Source organism: Erinaceus europaeus, chromosome 8 (assembly GCF_950295315.1).
Source record: "Erinaceus europaeus chromosome 8, mEriEur2.1, whole genome shotgun sequence".
NCBI classification, from domain to species: domain Eukaryota; kingdom Metazoa; phylum Chordata; class Mammalia; order Eulipotyphla; family Erinaceidae; genus Erinaceus; species Erinaceus europaeus.
In genome coordinates, this window is record NC_080169.1 from 124513261 (window position 1) to 124537981 (window position 24721).

Here is a 24721-nt window from a genome sequence, read left to right on the forward strand (position 1 = left end):
GGTGTCCAGTCTCCTGTGCCCTCACAGGTGGGGTGTCCAGTCTCCTGTGTCCTCACAGGCGGGGTGTCCAGTCTCCTGTGCCCTCACAGGTGGAGGTGCCTGCTCCCACTTTGCTGTCCCTGAGGCTCCTCTCCCAGTGACCAGCCACCTGGCCGCCAGGGGGGCTAGGGGTGATGGAGATGCAGCCCTCCCCTCACCTCTTGGGGAACCTCCTCTCCGTGCTGTTGACACACCCAGAACATAGGGGTTGAAGAGAAGTAGCAGACAGACATGGGGAGCCCCGGGAGACTCCTGCTGCCAGCCAGACCCAGGCCCGGCCCTGTGGGCTCCTGAGTACAGGCTGGAGTCTGGCACTGGGGTCCACAGGCCCTGCTTGGGGTCTGGGCCTCCCAGGATACGGCTTCTTCTGGAGGGGGCAGGCTGGGCAGCTGGCCATGGCGTGGGGCCACGCTGTCCCCAAGGCCCTGGAGGGTTTCAGGACATCTGCCCCATGGCTGTGCCCGCCTGAACTCTGGGCACACAGCCTGCTACCACCCTCGCCCCCGTGCTTAGAGAAGGCACCTCCCCGGGGCCGGGTGTTAGTACACCTGGTTGAGCGCACACACTATAGAGTGCAAGGATCTTGGTTCAAGCCCCTGGCTCACACCTGCAGGGGGAAAGCAGGTCTGCAGGTGTCTCTCTATCTCTCTCCTTCTCTATCTCCTCTTTCCCTCTCTCTCTCTGTCTCTATCCAATAAACAAATAAAGGTTAAAAAAAAAAGACATCCCTCCTGCACTGACTGGGTCCCTTTCCTGCCATGCCTACCTCATGCAAATGCTGCCCCTGCACCTGAACCGACAGACTCCGCCCCCCAAATCACCGCCCTCCAGGTCCCCCAGACCCCGCCCCCAAATCCCCGCAGACCCCGCCCTCCAGGTCCCCGCAGACTCCGCCCCCCAAATCCCCGCAGACCCTGCCCTCCAGGTACCCCCCCCAGACCCCGCCCCCCAGATCCCCGCCGACCCCGCCCTCCAGGTCCCCCAGACCCCGCCCCTCCAGGTCCCCCAGACTCTGCCCTCCAGATCCCCGAGACCCCGCCCCCAGGTCCCCGCAGACCCCGCTCCCCAGGTCCCTCGCAGACCCCGGCCCTCCAGGTCCCCCAGACCCCGCCCCCAAATCCCCACAGACCCCGCCCTCCAGGTACCCCCACCAGACCCCGCCCCCAGGTCCCCGCAGACCCCGCTCCCAGGTCCCCGCAGACTCCGCCCCTAGACCCCACAGACCCCGCCCTCCAGGTACCCCCCAGACCCCGCCCCCAGGTCCCCGCAGACCCCGCCCCTCAGGCCCCCGCAGACTCCGCCCCCAGACCCCGCCCTCTCTAGGGCGCCCTGGCTGGTCCAGGCCCGGCTCTATCAGGGGGAGGGCCCCACACCAGGTCAAATTCCAGTGCCTCTCCCCTTTCTAGAAGGTCCCAGGACATGCAGCAAGGGGCTGGGAAGGAAGCCTGTCCGTCCCTCTGGGCCATGGCAGCTGCAGCATCGCGGATGTCCACCGCGCCCGGACACAGCTGCACACTGACCGTGGCGGGGGCCCGGCTGCTCTCCCGGGAGCCGAGGGGCGGGGGTCCCGCGGGAGGTGCCCACGGCCTGTGCGGTGGGCTGACCAGTAGCTGAGGCCTGCCCGCGGCCCGAGGGCGCCAAGCTGGTCGCCGTGGTCACAGGCAGCCGGTGGCGCCATGGGGACTGGGACAGGGACTCGGAGCAGATGTCCCCGCTCCAGCCTAGGCGCCAAGGGTCAGCGGAAACCCTTCACCCAGGGGCCCCCAAAGTCCCTCCAGGGTGGCTTTGTCCCCAGGGCGGTGGCCAGCTCAGGCTTCCCAGAGCAGAAGTCCCTTCCTGGGGCTGGGTGGGGCTGCACCAGGTTGAGCACCCGTCAGAAATCCAGAAGAGAAGGGGGAGATAGAGAGACAGAGATGCCCGCAGCCCTGCTTCACCACTCGTGCAGCTTCCCCTCTGCAGGTGGGGGCTGGGGGCTGGAACCCAAGTCTTTGCGCACGGTAACAGGTGCACTCAGCCACACGTGTCACCACCCACACGCCCCCTGGTTTCTGTCTGTCTCTATTCCATAAATAAAGATAATATTGAAAAAGAATAGAAGAGAATAAGAGAAAGTAAACATAAAAAAAGAACCCATTCCCTTGGGGCCAGGTGGTGGCGCACCTGGTTGAGCACACACACTGCAGTGCACAAGGACCCGGGTTCGAGCCCCTGGTCCCCACCTGCAGGGGGAAAGCTTCACGAGTGGTGAAACAGGGCTGCAGGTGTCTCTCCCTCTCCCCCCTCAGTTTCTGTCTCTATCCAATAATATAAATAAATATATATATATATATATAGAATCCCTTCCCTTGCTTTTCACTGGCAGGATTGGGGGAGTGACGGGGGGCAGCACTCGGAAGCTCCCTGGAACTTGAACCCCCACACAGAAAGGCCTCTGGGGGTGAGTGGGGTCCAGCCCTGAACCACCAAGCCGCACTGGGAGTGGGGCTCAGCTCAGGACAGTGTCCCCACAGCCCATGATGGGGGGGAGTTTGCTTTACTAAGTGGACTGCGTGAGGGCTGCACCCTGTGTCTGTCCTGCCTGTCTGCCTCTGTCTGTCTGCCTGCCTGCCTGTCTGCCTGTCTGTCTGCGTGCCTGCCTGTCTGTCTGCCTCTGTCTGCCTGCCTCCCTGTCTGTCTGTCTGTCTGCCTGCCTGCCTGCCTGTCTATCTGTCTGTCTGTCTCTGCCTCCCTGTCTGTCTGTCTGTCTACCTGTCTGTCTCTGCCTGTCTATCTGTCTGTCTGCCTGCCTGTCTGCCTGTCTGTCTCTGCCTGCCTGTCTGCCTGTCTGTCTCTGCCTGCCTGCCTGTCTGTCTGTCTCTGCCTGTCTGCCTGTCTGCCTGTCTGTGTCTCTGCCTCCCTGTCCACCTGTCTGTCTGTCTGTCTGCCTGCCTGCCTGTCTGTCTCTGCCTGTCTGTCTGTCTGTCTGCCAGCCTGTCTGTCTGTCTCTGCCTGTCTATCTGTCTGTCTGCCTGCCTTTCTGTCTCCCTGTTTGTCCTGCCTGTCTGCCTTCCTGTCTGTCTCTGCCTGCCTGCCTGTCTGTCTGTCTCTGCCTGCCTGTCTGTCTGTCTCTGCCTGCCTGTCTGTCTCTGCCTGTCTATCTGTCCACCTGTCTGTCTGTCTCTGCCTGTCTGCCTGCCTGTCTGTCTCTGCCTGTCTATCTGTCCACCTGTCTGTCTGTCTCTGCCTGTCTGCCTGCCTGCCTGCCTGTCTGTCTCTGCCTGTCTATCCGTCCACCTGTCTGTCTGTCTCTGCCTGCCTGCCTTTCTGTCTGTCTCTGCCTGCCTGTCTGTCCACCTGTCTGTCTGTCTCTGCCTGTCTGTCTGCCTGCCTGCCTGCCTGTCCTGCCTGTCTGCCTGCCTGCCTGCCTGCCTGTCTGTCTGCCTGTCTGTCTGTCTGCCTGCCTGCCTGCCTGCCTGTCTGTCTGCCTGCCTGCCTGTCTGCCTGTCTGCCTGTCTGCCTGTCTGCCTGTCTGCCTGTCTGCCTGTCTGCGCACCTCAGACAAGCCCTCACGTTGCCCTCTGTGAACAAGCGCCCTTCCCAGCTGGCGTTACAGCGTCTTGGGGCCCCTCCTCGCTCAGAGTCCTTCCCGCACAGCTTGCAGGGCCTTGATGGACGAGGTGGAACACGACGTCACCAAGGCCAGACGCCGCACGGTGGAGGCCGGCCCCTTCCGCGTGAGGCCTGACGGGACGCAGGAGCGGAGGAAGGTAGGGTCATGGAGTCAGCATCGCCCTCGCTGGGGTCTCTCACTCAGCCAGCAGGTGGACCGGGGCGGCTGGCCCCGCAGGGTGCTCAGAAGACACATACACACACACACACCCCGCCCGCTGCAGCCCACCCCACCCTGCCGACCCCTCGGAGACCTGCAATGGGGTCACGGCGCAGAGCTGACTGCCAGGGTCACAAGGCTTGGGGGTGGGTGGGATGGGTGCCGTGGGGGTGGTGCCTCTGAGAAAGAGAGAGGGGGCTTGGGGGCTACCTCCCCCCCCCCACAGCACCCATATCTGTGTCTCTGAGAGATTCAGGCTTGTTGCATGGGGGTGTTTGTTGTGTTGACCTTGGCATACGATGTCATATTTCAAGGGCTCTGCTTCAGTCTCCCCAGGGTGGTTACCACACCCTTCCCACCAGAGTACCGATGGCCCTCAGGGTCCAAGGGCCGCCCCCGGCCTAGCCCCTAGTTCTGAATCTGGTCCCAGGGCCTTTGACTTTGCTCACCTTGTTCTTTATTCTTTTTCTCCTCCTCTCCCTCCTTCTCCTCCTCTTCCTCCTCCTCCTTCTCCTCCTCCTCTTCCTCCTCCTTCCCCTCCTCCTCCTCTTCCTTCTTATCCTCCTTCTCCTCCTCCTCTTCCTCCTCCTTCCCCTCCTCCTCCTCTTCCTCCTCCTTCTCCTCCTCCTCTTCCTCCTCCTTCTCCTCCTCCTTCTCCTCCTCCTCTTCCTCCTCCTTCCCCTCCTCCTCCTCTTCCTCCTCCTTCTCCTCCTCCTCTTCCTCCTCCTTCTCCTCCTCCTCATCCTCCTCCTTCTCCTCCTCCTTCTCCTCCTCCTTCTCCTCCTCCTCTTCCTCCTCCTTCCCCTCCTCCTCCTCTTTCTCCTCCGTCTACTCCTCCTCCTCTTCCTCCTCCTTCTCTTCCTCTTCCTTCTATTCCTCCTCCTCTCCCTCTTCTTTCTTTGCCTCTAGGGTTGTCACTAGGACTTGACACCTGCATGACAATCCCCCTCCTGGTGACCGCCCCTGTTTAGTCGCACCTTTCTCTCTGATAGACACACACACACACAGGGAGAGAGACAGAGACCCCTGCAGCCCCGCTCCGCCGCTTGTGAAGCTTCCCCCTGCAGTTGGGGAGCGGGCCTCAAACCCAGGTCCTTGTGTGTCTAGTGTGTGCCCCTTGGCTTCTCCAAGCCTCCTGTGAGTGAGCTTGTCCAGGCTCTGTCATCTCTTCCCAACTCGTCTCACCGGGCGTGACCCCCACCGGCCTCTTTCTCCCGGAGCCGAGGGGGCCGAGCCCAGCATACGCCACCTCGAGGCCTCTCCGCTGCCGTCCCCCCTGTGCAGGCCGGTGCCGGCTGTAAGCAGGGCCTCGGCGAGCAGGGGTGCGGGCAGCCGTGGGCACTCGTGTCTCTGTCCTCAGAGCCTCCTGGGAGTGGACATGGCGGGACAGACGCTGGCTCTTCTCTTGACATTCTGAGCCCCTCCACGGGGCTGCGTCCTCTGCTGCCCCCGCTCCGCCCCACCCTGCCACCCGTGGGAGGCTCTGTCTGTGGGGCTGCGGCCACAGCTATCTTGAGCTGAGTCCCCCTCCTCAGAGCCGGACGTGGAGGCCCCGGGGCCATGGTGCCAGAGGACAGGACGTGTGGCAGGCCCTCGATAGGTCTGTCTTGCCCCCGGACCCCTGTGCCAGTCTGGGGTTCTGCTCCATCCCTCAGAAGGAAATGGCCAAGGTTCCCTGTAGGCAGGACCCCTGGTCCCTATGTCACGGGGGCGTCAGGAGCTGCCTCCACCCCTCGGGCACCCCCACACCACCAGGCCGGAGACAGGACAATGGCCATAGACTAACCCTGCCCTGCCCTGCCCAGCACCCTCCTCCCCTGCCCAGCCCTGCCCTGCCCTACCCTGCCCTGCACTCTCCTCCCCAACCCTGTTCTACCCTCCCCTACCCTGTCCTGCCCTCCCCTGCCCTCCCCTGCTCTCACCTGCCCTCCCCTCCCCTGCCTGCCCTGCCCTCCCCTCCCCTGCCCTGCCGTCCCGTCCACTGCCCTGCCCTCCCCTGCCCTCCCCTCCCTGCCCTGCCCTCCCCTGCCCTGCCCTCCCTGACCTGCCCTCCCCTCCCCTCCTCTCCCCTCCCTGCCCTGCCCTAGTGCAAGTGAGGGGCTGGAGTGGAGGTAGCAGCTGCTTGCACAGCACCCCCAGAACACCCGCCCGCAGGAGAGGAGTAGCCGCCAGGAGAAATTGGGTCACAGCCCCACAGGAGCACAGGTGACAGATGGCTGGTCCTGGGGGAGACAGTTAATCCCCACCTGCCCCACACCTGGCCTCCTGCATGGAGGGCGGAGCCTGGAGGGGCAGCTGGGTCTGGGGCTCTCCTGTCAGATGGGGGTCCTGGGGACCCCCCCAGGCTGAAATGACTGTGCCATGGACCCAGGGACCAAGGGCTGGTAGGGTCAGTTCCTCTGGGGGTCTGAGGGCTGGTGGGGTCAGTTCCTCTGGGGGTCTGAGGGCTGGTGGGGTCAGTTCCTCTGGTGGTCTGATGGCTTTTGGTATCCGTTTTTCTGGGGGTCCGAGGGTTGGGGGGTTCAGTCCCTCTAGGGGCGTCCACTCCTGCTGGACCTGATGCTTCAGTTCCTTGGCCCAGTGGCTACCTAATGCTCGGCCGGAATCGGAAGTTGGGTTCAGCCCTCCTAGAAGTGACCCTACTTCACACACACCCCGCGCCTGCCAGAACCCCACTCGCTGCACCCCACTGTCATCCAGGGTCAGGGAGCCGCTGATGCGGAAGTGACAGGAGCCTGCCTGATCCCGTCCCCCAGCCCAGCTCTCCTTGCTGACTCGCACCAGGTGGGCCTCTCACCCCTCCCGCCAGGGTGGGCTTCAGCATGTGACTGGGGCAGGGGAGAGGCAGGGGAGAGGGAACCATGATGCTGCCTTCCTTACCGAAATAAATCATATATATATGTATATATATATATATTTAATTTATTTCATTTTAATAAAAGGACATCAGAGACCTGCTGAGCTCTGGTTGATGGTAATGCTGGGGACAGAACCTGGGACCTCAGAGCCTCTGGCAGGAGAGTCTTTGCAGACCTCTGTGCTGTCTCTATTATTATTATTATTATTTCCCCCAGAACCTTGCTTAGCTCTGGCAGACTGTGGTGCATCATGCTCTGGTGTTGACTTTTATCTCCTGGCTGAACCCAGGGCCTCGGAGACTCCAGCAAGAGAGTCTCTGCGCTGTCTCCCCAGGTGATTTGTTTCGAAGGCTGATTTGTTGGCTTGTTAGAGAGAAGCAGAGCAGGGCTGTCCCCGAGCTCTGAGCTTGTGGGTCCTTCTGTTCCGCTGACAGAGATCTCTGTGGCCTGTGAGACAGGGAGGGGAAGGGGTGTGGGCCTGGGGGGCGGCGCGTGCAGACCCTGTAACACGCTCACGCGTGTGTTGAGAGCACGGGGTGTGGTGCGCCCCGTGTCTGGACTGCACGTGTCCAACACGTGTGTGCACATGTATGAGCACGGGCCCTATGTTCTGCACACACCTGTTCGCACAGACGTGAGGCCAGCAGGGACCCCTGGGGACACCGGTGGACCGTAGGGGGCGCCCTTGTGGCCAGGCCTGACACACCTGGGACTGGGGTCCTTGCTGTTCCCCGAGAGGCCAGTAGGGGGGCCTGTGCCCCAGGACTCACGGGCCAGCCCGCAGGCACAGGGGGGACGGGCCTTCAAGCAGGGTGTCAGAGGGGCCTGAAACTGGGGGGCTCAAGGCCAGTATGTCTGCAGCGGGAGGAGGAACAACAGGGCCACCAGGGACTGGAGGCTGAAGAGGGCGCCGTCAGCCAGGTGGTGCTCTAGCCTGCTCCCTCAGAGGCTCTCGGGTCCTCGGCACTGGGCCTGCCGCGGCCTCAAGGGTGGCCCTGTGGGGGTGGCCTCGTGGGTGGGTGGTGGCTGTGTGGGCTTAGGTGGCCCTGTGGAGGGTGGCCCTGTGGGTGTCCTGGTGGACTTGGGGTTGGCTCTTGCTCTCAGCAGGCAGGGAAGGATAATGGGGTCTCTCGTGTGGCTCTAACCACCCTGCCCCAAGCCCCTCTGGGCCCCATCCCGGGGACTCTGCCCTCAGCTAACTGACCGAAGACCCCCTTGTGTTGACCTGAAGACCCCCTGACCTTGAGGCCTCTGGCAGTGTTCCCTCTCCCCAGCTGCCAGCGACTCCCTGAGGTCAGCTCTGTCTCCAGAGAGCCAGGCCCCCCGCTCCTCTCTGCACTGTGACCTCACCTGGGCCCACAGGGCTCTCCATGGTGGGCAGCCCTGGCCCACCTTTGTAGGAATATTCCAGGTGGACAGTGAGAAGCAGACCCTCTGGCTCGGTCAGAGCTGGCAGCTCAGCCTTTTTTTTTTTTAAATTTTTAAATATGTATTTATTTATTTATGCCCTTTTTGTTGCCCTTGTTTTTAGTTATAGATATTATTGTTGTTGTTGTTGATGTTGTCATTTTTGAATAGGACAGAGAAATGGAGAGAGGAGGGGAAGACAGAGAGGGAGAGAAAGACAGACACCTGCAGACCTGCTTCACCGCCTGTGAAGTGACTCCCCTGCAGGTGGGGAGCCGGGGGCTCGAACCGGGATCCTTATGCTGGTCCTTGTGCTTTGCGCCACCTACACTTAACCCGCTGCGCCACAGCCCAACTTCCCGGCAGCTCAGCCTTTTGGGGGCCGTTGGCTGCCGTTTCCCCGAGTCCTGGGCCCTGGGCCCCAGCTCACACCCCCGGGTGCCCATGGCTGGAGGAAGCCCCTCCTTGTGGTGGGGCTGCTCTCTGCCCGAGGGTCTGACTGCAGCCCTTGGCAATGTTGGGGGGCTCCAGCTGAGTTCTGACATGTCACTTCCCACAATGCTCTGGGAAGCCCAGGTGCCAGCTCCAGTGGGCCAGTGGTTGATGGCAGGGGACACTCATGGGGACAGAGAGCCTGGGGGACGGGCACCAGCCCACCAGCAGGGCCTTTGCCTTGCCATGCCCGCAGCCCAGCTCCCAGCACCAGTGAGCTGTCTTCATGGAAGACCGAGCAGCACAGAGACAGCTCACATTGTCCTTGCTCTGCGCAGCACAGAACCCACCTGTTCCCACCATCCTGCCTCTTCAGCTCTCTCCGCACTCCCTCACATGCCAGAGACACAGACAGTGTCTGGGGGAAGGCTGAGCTTTTGTCTTTATTTTTTAGACATTTTTATATATTTTATTTATTGGATAGAGACAGAGAGGAATCAAGAGGGAAGGGGGAGATGGAGACACCCCACAGCCAGCCCACCCTCCATGGGCTCCTGGGTGCTGTGCAGGGTGCTGAGAGAGGAGACACCCCACAGCCCTGCCCACCCTCCATGGGCTCCTGGGTGCTGTGCAGGGTGCTGAGAGAGGAGAGACCCCACAGCCCTGCCACCCTCCATGGGCTCCCTGGGTGCTGTGCAGGGTGCTGAGAGAGGAGACACCCCACAGCCCTGCCCACCCTCCATGGGCTCCTGGGTGCTGTGCAGGGTGCTGAGAGAGGAGACACCCCACAGCCCTGCCCACCCTCCATGGGCTCCTGGGTGCTGTGCAGGGTGCAGAGAGAGGAGAGACCCCACAGCCCTGCCTACCCTCCATGGGCTCCCTGGGTGCTGTGCCTGGTGCTGAGAGAGGAGACACCCCACAGCCCTGCCCACCCTCCATGGGCTCCCTGGGTGCTGTGCCTGGTGCTGAGAGAGGAGACACCCCATAGCCCTGCCCACCCTCCATGGGCTCCCTGGGTGCTGTGCAGGGTGCTGAGAGAGGAGACACCCCACAGCCTGCCCACCCTCCATGGGCTCCCTGGGTGCTATGCAGGGTGCTGAGAGAGGAGACACCCCATAGCCCTGCCCACCCTCCATGGGCTCCCTGGGTGCTGTGCAGGGTGCTGAGAGAGGAGACACCCCACAGCCTGCCCACCCTCCATGGGCTCCCTGGGTGCTGTGCAGGGTGCTGAGAGAGGAGAGACCCCATAGCCCTGCCCACCCTCCATGGGCTCCCTGGGTGCTGTGCCTGGTGCTGAGAGAAGAGACACCCCATAGACCTGCCCACCCTCCATGGGCTCCCTGGGTGCTGTGCAGGGTGCTGAGAGAGGAGACACCCCACAGCCTGCCCACCCTCCATGGGCTCCCTGGGTGCTGTGCCTGGTGCTGAGAGAGGAGACACCCCACAGCCCTGCCCACCCTCCATGGGCTCCCTGGGTGCTGTGCAGGGTGCTGGGAGAGGAGAGACCCCATAGCCCTGCCTACCCTCCATGGGCTCCCTGGGTGCTGTGCCTGGTGCTGAGAGAGGAGACACCCATAGCCCTGCCCACCCTCCATGGGCTCCCTGGGTGCTGTGCAGGGTGCTGAGAGAGGAGAGACCCCACAGCCCTGCCTACCCTCCATGGGGCTCCCTGGGTGCTGTGCCTGGTGCTGAGAGAGGAGACACCCCACAGCCCTGCCCACCCTCCATGGGCTCTCTGGGTGCTGTGCCTGGTGCTGAGAGAGGAGACACCCCACAGCCCTGCCCACCCTCCATGGGGCTCCCTGGGTGCTGTGCCTGGTGCTGAGAGAGGAGACACCCCACAGCCCTGCCCACCCTCCATGGGGCTCCCTGGGTGCTGTGCAGGGTGCTGAGAGAGGAGACACCCCACAGCCCTGCCCACCCTCCATGGGCTCCCTGGGTGCTGTGCCTGGTGCTGAGAGAGGAGACACCCCACAGCCCTGCCCACCCTCCATGGGCTCCCTGGGTGCTGTGCCTGGTGCTGAGAGAGGAGACACCCCACAGCCCTGCCCACCCTCCATGGGCTCCCTGGGTGCTGTGCCTGGTGCTGAGAGAGGAGACACCCCACAGCCCTGCCCACCCTCCATGGGTTCCCTGGGTGCTATGCCTGGTGCTGAGAGAGGAGAGACCCCACAGCCCTGCCCCACTCTCCATGGGGCTCCCTAGGTGCTGTGCCTGGTGCTGAGAGAGGAGACACCCCACAGCCCTGCCCACCCTCCATGGGCTCCCTGGGTGCTGTGCAGGGTGCTGAGAGAGGAGACACCCCACAGCCCTGCCCACCCTCCATGGGCTCCCTTGGTGCTGTCCATAGTGCTGAGAGAGGAGAGACCCCACTGTCCTGCCCACCCTCCATGGGCTCCCTGGGTGCTGTGCAGGGTGCTGAGAGAGACCCACAGCCCTGCCCACCCTCCATGGGCTTCCTGGGTGCTGTGCCTGGTGCTGAGAGAGGAGACACCCACAGCCCTACCCACCCTCAATGGGCTCCCTGTGTGCTGTGCCTGGTGCCGATAGAGGAGACACCCCACAGTCCTGCCCACCCTCCATGGGTCTCCCTGGGTGCTGTGCAGGGTGCTGAGAGAGGAGACACCCCACAGCCCTGCCCACCCTCCATGGGGCTCCCTGGGTGCTGTGCAGGGTGCTGAGAGAGGAGAGACCCCACAGCCCTGCCCACCCTCCATGGGTTCCCTGGGTGCTATGCCTGGTGCTGAGAGAGGAGAGACCCCACAGCCCTGCCCCACCCTCCATGGGATCCCTGGGTGCTTTGCCTGGTGCTGAGAGAGGAGAGACCCCACAGCCCTGCCCACCCTCCATGGGCTCCCTGGGTGCTGTGCAGGGTGCTGAGAGAGGAGACACCCCACAGCCCTGCCCACCCTCCATGGGCTCCCTTGGTGCTGTCCATAGTGCTGAGAGAGGAGAGACCCCACTGTCCTGCCCACCCTCCATGGGCTCCCTGGGTGCTGTGCAGGGTGCTGAGAGAGACCCACAGCCCTGCCCACCCTCCATGGGCTTCCTGGATGCTGTGCCTGGTGCTGAGAGAGGAGAGACCCCACAGCCCTGCCCACCCTCCTTGGGGCTCCCTGGGTGCTGTGCCTGGTGCTGAGAGAGGAGACACCCCACAGCCCTGCCCACCCTCCATGGGCTCCCTGGGTGCATGGTGCTTCCATGTGGGTCAAACCAAGGGCCAGCAATCTGCTGTCTGAGCCGTCATGAAGGTTTCTTAACCTTTGATGTAATTCTTTATTTCTCCCAGAGCCCTGCTCAGCTCTGGCTGATGGCGAGGCTGTGTAGACGTGGCCAGGAGGTGCAGAGGGAAAGCGGATACCCCAGAGGAGACCTGCTCTGTCTCCCGCCCTGTCTTCTTCTCTGTCTCTCACCTGCTCATCACTGGCTCTGTAACCACTCTGTGAGCCCAGCAGGATGGGCCTTATCATCTCCTCACACCCACAGGACTGTGGCCTTTGCCTCTGTCTCCATCATCCCAGGGAGAGGGAGGGACTCATGTCTGCACTGTCCCAGCTGCTCTGGATGCCAGCCCACACCCAGGAAGGTCAGGGGGTGAGCTGAGGTACCTCACCCTGCCCCATAGAGGCTGGCATCCCGGTCAGGGGACAGTGCTGGTCCCTGTGGGCCTGTCTGGGTCCTCAGGGGAGACCCTTGGGTTGTGTCTGTGTCCCAGCCCCTCTCCTCACAGGGACACGGTCACCTGTGCGCCATGAGCTCATTCTGCCACAGCACCCGTGTGGGGACCCTGCCCTCAAGGCCACATTCCAGGGTCCTGGTGCTCCTGGCTCACCTCAGGGACACGGCCCTGTCTGGTCCTTAGTGGACATTGTAGGACACTCAGGCCCCCAGCCCAGCTCTCCTCAGTCCCCTCACCCCAAATGTGAGGGGTTCGCCGTGAGGTTCCCTGGTTGTCACCATCCCTCACCGTGGGGTGCCCTTCACTGGGGTGTCCCTGGCTGGGGGGACACTCCTCCCTCACTGTCTGATGTCCCCATGTGCTGACCCAGTGCCTCTGGAGGGGCAGTGGCCGGGCTGCCTCTGTCATGGCTGAGCCTGGGTGGGGACACGTGCCAGGGCTGCGGCCAGTGTCCTTCTCTGCCAGCTCACGGTGGGCTAGCTGGGTGGGGGTCCTGATCCCAGTCCCAGAGTAGGGGTGTGAGCTGATGGGTGAGCCACACCGCCCCCGCCTCCCACCTGGGGCGCGCCCCCACCCTCACCCCAGCACATGCCTCCTGGGCCGCAACTTCACACACGTGCGTGTGCGTGTCTGTGTGTACCGAGGGCCTGACCCTGTGAGAGCCTGAGCACACAGTGCGTGTGTGGATGTGAGCGTGAGGGCACACACGTGCAGGGCGTAAGCACGCGGCACAAGGCTGCGTGTGGGTGAGCACGTGTGTGAGCAGTGCACGTGCGTGTGAGCACATGTGTAGGCGTGTGGGTGTGTGCGTGTGTGTGAGCATACGCGTGAGCCCGGTGTGTGCCGCTCTGGTGAGTGTGCATGCATGTGAGTGTGCCATGGTGAGGGCCAGCGTGCACGTGCCCCACGTGTGTGCGAGCGGCCTCGTCCTGCTCCCCAGCTCCGTGTTCCTGGGCCCCTGCGCCTTGTCGGGGGCCTCTTAGCTCTGGATTAGAGGAGCCGGGCGTCCCCCTCAGCCCCCGGGCGTGACCTCTCACCTTTCTTGAGGGGCAGTGGGTCAGGGTCACAGGAACCACCGGGCAATGTGGGCTGGCCGCCTGGGCACCGTCTCTGTCACCTTCAGCTCAGCCACAGACACACCGGGGACGCTGTGGAGACCAGGCCTCTCAGGCCACCTTTGGTCTGCTCCCCAGAGGCGGACTGGGTGCTCCCCGGCTCACTGTGGGGGCCTGGCCTGCTGGAGCTGCCCCGGCCCAGAGCCCAGCTGCTCTGCACAAGCTGAACACGGCATGCACTTGTCTTTCCCTTCCTTCCTTCCTCCTCCTTCCTTCCTTCCTCCTCCCTCCTTCCTCCTTCCTTCCTTCCTTCCTTCCTCCTTCCTTCCTTCCTTCCTTCCTCCTTCCTTCCTTCCTTCCTTCCTTCCTCCTCCCTCCTTCCTTCCTTCCTTCCTCCTCCCTCCCTTCCTTCCTCCTCCCTCCTTCCTTCCTTCCTTCCTCCTCCCTCCCTTCCTTCCTCCTTCCCTCCTTCCTTCCTTCCTTCCTCCTCCCTCCCTTCCTTCCTCCTTCCCTTCCTTCCTTCCTCCTCCCTCCTTCCTTCCTTCCTTCCTCCTTCCTTCCTTCCTTCCTTCCTTCCTTCACTCCTTTTTTCTTCCTTTCTTTCCCTTTTTCTTTTTCATCAAGGAGCTGCATTAATTTTCATTTTACCAAAGATGTTTGCCAATGATGTTTCCCCCCCAACGACGGAGAGGCAGACACCAGTTCTGCTCTAGTGATGGTGGCAGGGAGCTGTCCTGACTGCAGGGACCCGTCAGAGAGAGCGCGTGACCCCATCTGCACGCTGCGAGTTCCCTTCTAAGATAAAGGGTGTGGTTGGTCTTTAATATTTAAGTCTCCACAGTTGAGCACCAGTCTTTAAACTTGGATGGCTCTGAATGCTGAGAAGCCCCCCACATACGCCATCCTTATTTCCTGATCACTATTTCTTTCACAACCTGAACACATGTTCCCTGTTCCTGGCACCGTGTCCCCATGCATGACAAGAACGGGGCCCATGCATGACAAGAACGGGGCGCACGTGGGCGCCCGGTGCAGGAGGTGGTGAGAATGGCGTCTCTCCGTCTTTCCATTGGTCGACATTGGTTGTACAAGGTCGACCGAGGCTGCTTCCACAGTGTGCTGAGATCCGGGTGTTGCTGTCAGTGACACAAAGTCACCGGTGTCACCACGGAATGTCTGGTGACTAGGGAAAGAAAAGAAAAAAGAGAACACCTGAGCTCCATCCCGAGAGGCCGAGTGGCTCGGACTGACTGAACGGGGCGCCTTGAGTCACCTGTGGGGACCCAGCAGACACCGCCCTTCTCACTGCAGCTGAGCGACCGGGCTGAGCCGTCACTTTGTCTGAGGAAACCCAGCGGCAGACCATTTGCATATTATATGAAGGGGTGGGGGGTCGCAGTCAATTAACAGCAAAGCTCATTATCCGCATCCACTGCACCACTCACCCGAGGGAGTTGTGGGATCCCGTGCCCTGGCCGCAGAGACGGGGAGACGGAGCTGGGGTGGTCTCGGCGGGCGGCCCCTTCTCCTAGGGGGCTCTTAGCTCAGGTCAGAAGAGGCCTCCCTCCGCGCTGGGATGGATCAGGAAGTTAGTGAGCTGCTGGCAGAGCACTCAGCGGGCACTCAGGAAGCTTCTGGAAAGTGAAGGTTTGCCACCGGGTGCGGCTGCTGTTCAGTCACCGAGCGGGTTTCCTATCTGAGGGACCCCCCCACGCACCCCCCAGAAAGGAGGAAGGGGCTTGGGGAGGCCCAGGCCAGGGTGCCGTGACGTGATCCTGACCCTCTCGGTAACAGAGGGCCTCAGTGCTAAGTCCTCACCAGCGGCCTGGACAAACCAAGCCCAGACTTCCAAGCACTGAAATGGGGACACCGCCTCACTCCCCCATGGACACGTGGTTGAGAGCTGCCGGAATCGAGCTGGGGGGGACATTCCAGGGCCTCTTGACACGGAGTCCGCGGGCCAGTTCCAAGATGGGGACTGGCTGGCGGCCTGTCTCCGCGTCAGTCTGTCACCAGGCGACTCAGGGCGCGGGGCTCAGGCACCAGGAATCCCTCCCGCCAGCACTGCCCCCCCATTCATATTGTAATGAGGTCAGCATCCGTCTTCCCGGGCCACAAAGCTTCCCCCAAGATCACAAAAGAAATGGCATTATTGACAAGTGCTGTGCACAGTCCTCCTCGGGCAGAAAGGAAGTGTGTGTTCCAATCCACTTGTCCACCCTCCAGGCTCTGGGTGGGGGACGGGGGACTGGGCCTGCCTGGCGGGGCCTGGCGGGGCCTCGAGGGGCCTCACGGGAACGTGAGGCAGCTGGGTTACCTCAGCGCTTGCTCCTGAACCCACAAAGAGCGGGCGCCCAGCACCTCCCTCTGAGGCTGGCTGCGGGTTAGAGGATGAAATCTCCCAAGCTGGGGGAGGGGTGCTGCCCCCTGGAGGGGTCGTGAAGTTGGGGCCGGGCGTCTTCCGGATTCTCTGCCACTTGGCGTGAGCCGCTGGTCCACAGAGGAGCGGGCGAAGCCCACAGAACGCCTCGAGGCCCACAGAACGCCCACAGCCAGCTGCCCGAGCGGAAGACACGCTGTCGGCACCCTGCTTTCTGAACGGGAGAAAATCAGGAGGGAAGCACCCTAGCTTGGGCGTTTGTTTTTAAATACCGAGGTAGGGGGTTCACAAGTGAGAGAGAGAGAGAGAGAGAGAGGGCTTCCTCACACCGTCTCTGCTCAGACACGCTCCCATCCCAGGGCGCCTTGAGCTTGGTTCCACGTCCAAAAACCTCCGTCCCACCCACCCCACACCGGACGCTGGGGTTCGGTCTCTGCGCCCCCAGCACCCAGGGCAACTGCTTTCTGGTTGGGGAAAGGCTGGAGCGGAGCCTGAGTTCTGGGTGCTTTCTGTGCTGTGGTGGCAGAAAGGACCAGTGGAGGGGACCCTGACCCGGAGCCCTTGCTAGTGCCCTCCACCCCCCCAACACACATTAGCCTTGGCCTCTGTCAGGGGTGACCTGCAGGTGGGTGCCCACCCTGCCCGGCTGTCCAAACGCAGACTCCCAGGCCCCCCAGCTGGTGTCCCCCCCCCCCCCCGCAGAGTCTGGAGCTCCGCTCAGCTGCAGGGGAACTGGGGGCTCCGGCAGCCCCTGGGGTCAGTCTTGGGGGGCTTGGAAGGCTGTTCTGAGGGACCTTGCCTTCGCAAACCCTGAGTTGCTATGAAGACGGGGTGGGGTTGGCGGGAGGGCCTGCGTGGCAGATGGCAGTGGGTGCTGGCTCTTTGTACCCGGGTGTGGGGAGGGCGCGGGCTGGCACCGGAAGGGTTCACACTGCGCTTGAAAGGGGACAAAGACCGTGGGGACCCGGCAGGTCCGCCAGGCCGCCCCTCGGGCCACTTGTCATGCAAACTGCCCCTTTGATCAGCGGAGAGTGGAGAGGAGGACCCCCCCCTCCACCCCACCCCCCAGCGGCCCTCTGTGCCCCCGCCCCTTCCGGAAAGAGACACCCACCCCGCCTGCCCTCCCTCTGCAGCTTGATCTGCCCGCTTCCCAAGGGCGGGGGTGGGGTGACCCCCGGGTGGGTGCCTGGGGGAGTGTGAGGGACAGGGTGCAAGGGGACGGGCCCCAGCTGCCCTGCGTTGCCCGAGGAGGCCCAACGGGGGCCTCACCCTTCTCCCACTTGGTTACCGGGCCCAGGTGGGGGCCCATCAGCCCGGGGACCCCTCACGCCTCGGACTTCAACTTGGCACTTTCCACAAGCTGGGAACTCAGGGGCCCTCTCTGTCTCTCTTCTCCTCTCTCTCTCCCATTCTCTCTCTCTCTCTCTCCCATTCTCTCTCTCTCTCTCTCCCATTCTCTCTCTCTCCCATTCTCTCTCTCTCTCTCTCTCTCTCTCTCTCTCCCTCTCCCTCTCTCTCCCTCTCCCTCTCTCTCCGTCTCCCTCTCTCTCTCTCTCTCCCTTCCCCGAGCTTCCTGACTCTCCTTTCCCTCTCCTTTTCCTCTCCCTCCTCTCCTCTCTTTCTCTCTGGTAGCCTGGAGGCTGTCGTTTCTTAGTCCCTTCATCCGTCCTCAGTTCTTTGCGGAGGCGGAAGACACTCAGACATCACCCCCCAGGGTTTCTGCCGGAACCCTCAGTCTCCCTGCCCCTGCCCAGCCCAGCCTGGTTAAGGAGCCCTCCCCACACCCCACCCCTGCCCAGGGGCGCCCTCCCGGCTCCGTCCCGGCCTCCTCGGCCCTCACGGCGGCGACTCGGGTCCACAGATCCCCCTGCACCGGTCCGAGGCCTTCCTCACCGACCTGCTGGAGGAGGTGTGTGAGCGCATGAGTGCCTACAAGCTGGAGTCGGGGGCCGGCACCCAGGCCCGCACCTTCAAGAGATTCGCCCCCCGCAAGGGCGAGGACATCTACCAGGATTTCCACAAGTTCTACGTCTTCTCCGACGCCTACCTGCCCCTGAGAGCCGCGGTAAGCGGGTTCTGCTCCTCCGTCTGTGTCCGTCTGTGTGGCGTCTGGCGCTGACCTGGCCCGTGACCCACTCCACGGGATGGGAGGACGGGGGGGGGGGGTGGGGAGGGTCCTCTCCATGGGGACAGTCGGTCGGGGAGATCCTTGGAAAGTGCGGTGTCAATGGTTGGGGGTCTCTGGGCACAGAGGGAGCCCCTTAGAGACCCCCCCTTAGTCAAGAGCCAGGGCAGCGGCCCCCAGCCAGGTAGGGCAGGAGGGGGCTGCACCTTGACCCTACAGTCTGAGCAGAGGGCAAGCTTGTCCCGACCTCACCCCACTCTGAGCAGGACCCAGACCAGACTCTGAGCGGGGAGGTCGGGCGGTTGGCGGTTTGGCCTTGGTCCCCAGAGTCTGCTGAGGGTTTGCAGAGGGGAGCCCCCTCCCCTTTCCCTGAACGAACGCTGGGCCTCGCTGGGGGCCCCGTTCAGACACTGTCCTCCGCCACTCACCGACCAGGGTCCCAGAGGCTGCAGGATGGCGGCTGGGTGCGAGGGGACTGTAAAGAAAAGGGGTCCCACGTCCAGGTTGAGATGGGGACTTGTCTCTCTCTGGTGCCCTGCTGCACAGCCTCGGGAAGCGTGGGCGGGCTCCTAGCCACCACCCACCACCAACCCCCAAGTGGGCAGTTGAGGCGGACCCCCCTCATCTAACATGGCAGGTTGGAGAGTGGGGCTGTATCTCTGGGGCCTTTGCAGGGAAGGTTGTGGGGGGAGCTGGGAGAAGGGCACTCAGGGTCCAGACTGGAGGGGGGGGGGTGGACATCGCTCAGAGGGAAAGTTAGTTTAGTCGTGGGGGGCGGGGACTCTGCTCCTTGAAGTGTTTTAGGAAGAAAGGAAAGAGAGAGAAGGGAGGAAGGAAAGAAAGAGAAACAGAAAGAAAGGGGATGAAAGAAGGAAGGAAAGAGAGAGAGGGGAAGGAAAGGAAAAGAAAGGAAGAGAGGGAGGAGGAAAGAAAGAGAATGAGGGAAGGATAGAATAAAACAGAAGAAATGGAGTGGAAGGAGGAAGGAGAGGGAAGGGAGAAAAGAAAGAAAGAAATAGAAAGGAAAAGAGAAGGAAGGGAAGAATGAAGGGAGGAAGGAAAGAAACAAACAGAAAGAAAATGAGAGAAGGGAGGAAGAGAGAAAGAAAGAAAGAAAGGGAAATAAAGGAAGGAAGGAAGGAAGGAAGGAAGGAAGGAAGGAAGGAAGGAGAGAGAGAGAGGAGAGAGTCGCAGAAGATGTTTTCTCCCCCAGCAGGAGCCTTGGCCCCTGGCCCTGGTCAGGCATTTTGACAAAGAGAAACAGTCACACTGACCAGCCAGCTCTCCTGCCCTGGGCCCTGGCGGTCAGCATTCTGGGAAGGGCCCCCTCTCTGCCAACCCCCGGCAGTGATGGCTGGGGTGGGGGCTCTGGGTGACGTGACCCACGGGGTGTCCTGGCCCCGGCTCAAGCTGTCCTTCCGTCCCTGCAGTGCGACACCGTCCTGGAGGAGTTCGAGGAGGAGATACTGGCTCTCGTGGCTCAGGGTGCCCGTGGCATGGCTGACACGCTGTGTGGGGAGAAGGCAGGTACTGTGTCTGAGGACCCCACCCACCCTCCCGCTACCCTCACCCAGTCAGAGAGGACCCCACGGTAGCCAGCAAGGAAAACCACAGGCCACGGCCCTGCTCCCGTCCCTCCACGTCTAGAATCTGGGAGACCCCGAGATCTGTCCCCCTTTACCCACAGTCTCTGGGGGCCTCAGAGACTGGAGTCTGGACTCAGCCTGGCAGGGAGGCCCCTGGCCCCTTGCCCCTGGCAAGTTTAAAGCCTCTGTTTGTTTTATGGAATATCTTTCTCAAGTTTCTTTCCTGGCAGAGGGTGGGAAATAGTACCACACGCACACACAAAGGCACACAAGAAACAGTCTGGACTTTATTTCCTAGGCACTAAGTTGGGGACATAATACCCCACTGGTTCACTCCAGCCCAGACCTTATAGTGAAAATGTTTTGTGATTTTTCTTACATTTATCCTGTTTTAATTAGTGATTTAATATCGATTTACAGATTTATGAGATCGCAGGGGCCTAATTCCACCCCATTCCCCCCACCAGAATACTGTGTCCCCATTCCCTCCATTGGAACAGCAGTGGTTCTCCCCAGGTCACAGATAGGGGCTGGCTATTATTATTTCTAGAGCTGTCTATATTTATATAGCTTTCTATAGCTTGGCCCCTGTCCTCTCTTCCTTCCTCAGTCTCACCTACACCTGTCACTACTTCCGAGTGCCCTTCCTTTTTCCTCGGTGTGAATGTTTTTAGTGTCCCTGTGTGTTGCTTTCCGTCAGCTGTGAGGAAGTTAAGGGTCATATGTGGGGACGGTGGTCTCAAACCAGGGCCCTAGGTGCCACCCCGGAGCCGCTCAGCCCCTGGCCGCTGTTACAGGAGGCGCCAGGTGCCTCCACCAAACCGGACCTTGAGCCCTGGCCTTGCCGCAAACCTGCCGATGGCCAGCCCAGGAAGAGGCCACCCACCCCACCAAGGCCGGCCGTGGGCTCGCTCAAGCTCAGCGTCCAGCTTGGTTGGGAGTCTGGTGACGGGTACAGGAGGTGGGACGGGTCACTGCCGGCAGACACGGGCTCTGGGGACCTGTCCTGTCTCACAAAGCAGCTGGGCGTCCCAGAGAGAAGGGTTCCGAGATGGACAGAAAGGTGGTGTCGGCGGCACTGGCTGGTCTAGTCTTTCCTCAGAGAGGGTTTGGACTCGGGGTGGTCGAGCAGAGCCCCCCGGGCTGTAAACACACACCCCAACATCTCAGAAGGGCTGGGAGACCTGCCAACCCTTCCCAGCAGGCACTGCCCCCAAACAGTGAGATTCTCTGCTCCAAGTCTGATTTAATTCTGGGAAAGTGAGCTGTCTCTTCCCCCAGCCCCCAGAGAAAGGCCAGTGTGAACCCCAGCTCTGGGCTCCTCACACATCTTGAGCACCCTGGGGTCCCGCACACTCGGGGAGCCTTCCCAAACGGGGTGGTGGTGCCGGGAGGCCAGCCCGAGTCTGTCTGACATCCTGGACCCCTCAGATGGACAGCCGAGAGTGCGAGCAGCCTCAGAGAGACTGAGACCCCCACCCCCAAATCATCACTGCACTGCTGAAGAGGAGACCCCTGCCCAGGGTGGGGGGTTTTCCCAAGTTGGGTGCTGTGGCGCTCGGGTCAGAGAGCAGGGATATGCCTGAGCCCCACAGAGGCCCCTGGACAGGCCCTCAAAGGTGACCCCCCATGTAGAAAGCGGGGGTCCTAGTGGAGCCCCGAGGGAAACAGGCGGGAGTGACCCAGGCGCTTTGTGGAGGCCGTGTTTCAGTTGGTGCTCCGGATGGACGGCCTTCAGTTGAACTCCCCCGCTGGTATTTATTTTAGAGAGAGGAACGAGTGTGTCTGTCTGTCTGTCTGTGTGTCTGTCTGTCTGTCTGTGTTGGGGCTAAGCTCCCAACCAATTAAACTCTGTTTTAGAGAGAGGTTTGATTCTGTGTGCATGTGTGTGTGTGTCCATGTTGGGATTAAATCCCACCACTTAAATTTTATTTTAGAGAGAGGTATGAGTGTGTGTGTCTGTATGTCATTGTCTATATGTGTGTGTGTCTGTGTGTCTCTGTGTGTCTGCGTGTGTGTGTGTCTCTGTGTGTGTCTGTGTGTGTCTGTCTCTGCATCTGTGTGTGTTCTCTGTCTGTGTGTCTGTGTGTGTCTCTGTGTGTGTCTGTGTGTGTCTGTCTCTGCATCTGTGTGTCCCCGTCTCTGTGTGTCTGTGTGCTGGGGTTCTGAAGCTACACCACCCACTGACCCCCACACATGTCCAGTGCTGCTCTGTGGGTCCACACCGCGTGGAGGGAGATGAATTCTGGGGCAGAGCCGGGCCCAGAGGTCAGTGGGGGCCCGTCCGCGTCCGCCTACCTCGCGTGCTCGGTGTGTCGGCGGCTGAGCCCTGCGGCCCGTTTGGCGGCCGCGTACACGACAGACGTGGCTGCTCACGCAGGCTGTGGAGACCGGGTTCAGGGGGAGTGTTAGACACAGGAGCTCGTCAGCCATTTCGAGGTGTGTGTGTGTGAGGTGGTCTGCACCCCCGAGGCCATCACACTAGCTTCAGAGCACGAAGATTCCAGCTCGGCGGTGCCACAGATGAACGGGACATGGGGACGGCGCACCCGGTGCAGGGTCAGGGTGCCCCTCATGGGGCAGCATCTGGGGGGGCGCCTCAGGGGGGGCGGGTGGGGGCCAGGTGACTCCGTGGGGCTGTTTTATTCAGTGGCCTGGATGCAAGGGAGCCGGGGAGGGTGGCTCTGGGGGTCGGGCAGAAAAGTAGGGGAGGGGCTGCCTGTCAGGTCACCTCTGCTCACTCCTCCCTCCTTTCCTTCCTTCTCCCTTCTTCCTTCCTTCCTTCCTTCCTTTTTTTCCTTTCTTTCTTTCCTTCCCTTCTTCCTTCCTTCTTCCTCCCTTCCTTTCTTTCCTTTCCTTTCCTTTCCTTCTTCTTTCCTTTTTTCTTTCTTTTTTTTCTCTAGGCAACAAAGAGGTGAGCTTGTTAGACCCTCCCTGGTGGGATGCATGGAACACCGACCCCAGGCTCCACCAGGCTGCCATTTTCATGTCTTGAAGTCAAAATGGGGCTCTAGGGTGCCAGTGGGGCGTAGAGTTGTGATCACAGCATGAACTGCGCCCCTCCTGGGTGGGGGTGCCAGGCCGGGGACGGGAGGAGCGAGGGTGGGAGTGAGGCCAGACTCACGCCTCAGCACCTCAGGAGCTCTGGCGCCTGCCCGCCGGGCCTGAGGGGGGGGGGGGGGGCTGCACACACCGGCCCTCTGGAAACGCCCACCCTGCATGGAGAGGAAAACTTCTGGGCTTCAACCTGACCACACCGATTTCTCACCACAAACGGAAGTGTTGTGCCTCTGTCGGAGGCTGTTCCCCCCGTTCCTCCAGACCCAAAGTGTCTGTCACCAGGAATCTTGTTTTTATACTATTACCTAAAGAGACGCAGATCCGGAAATCACCAGAGAAAGCCAGAGGCTGTTTCTCTTTTATTTTTATTTATTTATTCACTTTTGTTGCCCTTTTTTTTATTGATGTAGTTATTATTGTTGATGTTGTCGTCGTTGTTGGATAGGACAGAGAGAAATGGAGAGAGGAGGGGAAGACAGAGAGGGGGAGAGAAAGACAGACACCTGCAGACCTGCTTCACCGCCTGTGAAGCGACTCCCCTGCAGGTGGGGAGCCGGGGGCTCGAACTGGGATCCTGACGCTCTGCGCCACGTGCGCTTGCAGGGCTGTTTCTTTTATCTGAGAGAGAAGAGGAAAAAAGGAAGGACACTCAGAAGGAGTCACAGGTGTAGGGGTGACTCAGAAAGGGAAGACAGGACCATAGAAAATAAAGGGGGAAATACAAAGATAGATGGTGGTGGATATAAAGTCAGCCCATCTCTGCGACCTTGGGGACCACCGCAGTGGAGGGGATGGGGACACAGAGCTCTGGGGGTGGGGGTGGGGTGGAATTAGGCCTGTTATCTTATCACGTATAACTCAATGTTAAATCACTAATAGAAATATATATCCTATCATGCAAAATAATTGCTTTCCAATGGGTAGCAGTTTTCCTGTTTTTATTTGTATTATTCCTATTTATTATTATTCTTTTTTTAGTACTTTTTCTTTTAACCAGACCTTGCTGAGCTCTAGCTGATGGTGGTGCAGGGGATTGAACATGGGGCTCAGAGCCTTAGGCAGGAAAACTTTCCTTGTTTTTAATAAACTCCATAGCCAGAATATGCTGAAGTCTTAAAAAAAAACCCCACCAGCAGCCATGCGTCTGATGACCTGCACCCCAGGAGCCAGGGCTGAGTGGCTCTCTGGTCAGAGGGGGCCCCAGTGTCTCCTGGGAGCTTGCTGGCATGGACCACCGGGTCCCACTGGCCCTCTGCAAGTGTGGGCAGCCTGGAGGAGGCATCCTCCGTGCTCCTGTGGTCATGGGCAGGCAGGGAGAGGGACAGGAGACACGGGCGGGCTGAGGGCTGGGTGTGGGTGCAGGCCTGAGGCGTGCAGACGTGCAGAGCCCACGGCCAGAGGCTGAGCTCCTGTGCTGAGTGATGCCACTGGGTATGGAACGCACGGCTGATTCTCTCTCTCTCTCTCCCCCTCTTGGATAGCCTCCAAGGTTATCGCTGAGGCTCGGTGCCAGCACTACAAAGCCTGTTCCTGGTGGCCATTTTTCCCGTTTTATTGGACAAGACAGAGAGGAATTGAGAGAGGAGGGGGAGAGAAAAAGATAGACACCTGCAGACCTGCTTCACCATTTGTAAAGTGTCCCCAGTCTGGGAGCCGGGGGCTCAAACCCAGATCCTTAATCTAGAGCTCTGAGCACTTAACTGTGTGTGTCTCCATCCATCCCTCTCTCTGTCTCTCTCTCCAGGTCTGTGTGAAGGCCCTGCCCACCCTGCAGAATCCTAGGAGGGTGGTGCTGCTGGCTAGGCTGGACGCCCCCCCCCCCTTGCTGCTCTGGCCTCTGTCACAGGTGTGTCTGGCAGGAGCCCCAGCGCTGGCTTCCCGGGAAGCCGGGTCTCCCAGTAGGAGAGTGAGAGGAGGCCGCAGTGAAGCCTGGGTCTCAGTGACGGTGACGGCCAACGCCAAGGGAGCTCCGGGCCAGCCAGGGACGGTGTGCTGCCCCCCCACCCCCCAAAAAATAAGCCCTTCAGCAGCCCTAAGTGGCCTTCAATACCGCACAATAAAGTCACGTGCTTTCAGCCTGGAGTGAAGTTTGAGATTTCTAGAAACCTTAAGTGGCAAAGCCTCTTCCTCAGTGAAAGTCTTCGAGCAAATAAAGATGGCGAGTGCTTCCAGGGGTGTTCAGAGCCCCTCCCCACGTCCTTTGACAGGTGGGTCCGGTGTTGGATGGCCTAGAAACCGCTGCACCACACAGACTGTTCACAGACGCCCGAGGGCCGGGCCTCTCTCTGCCGC

The 24721-nt window shown here is 61.1% G+C and overlaps 1 protein-coding gene across 1 annotated transcript; it reads left to right on the forward strand.

Moving 5' to 3' along the window:
* The first annotated feature begins 3653 nt into the window (after positions 1 to 3653).
* On the forward strand, positions 3654 to 24511 carry CNPY1 (canopy FGF signaling regulator 1). The gene is made up of 5 exons (XM_060196856.1): positions 3654 to 3785; positions 17520 to 17723; positions 19214 to 19310; positions 24174 to 24279; positions 24329 to 24511. Exons 1-4 carry the CDS (start codon positions 3687 to 3689, stop codon positions 24209 to 24211), a joined length of 438 nt encoding a protein of 145 aa, XP_060052839.1. The 5' UTR covers positions 3654 to 3686; the 3' UTR covers positions 24212 to 24279; positions 24329 to 24511.
* The last annotated feature ends 210 nt before the right edge of the window (positions 24512 to 24721 follow it).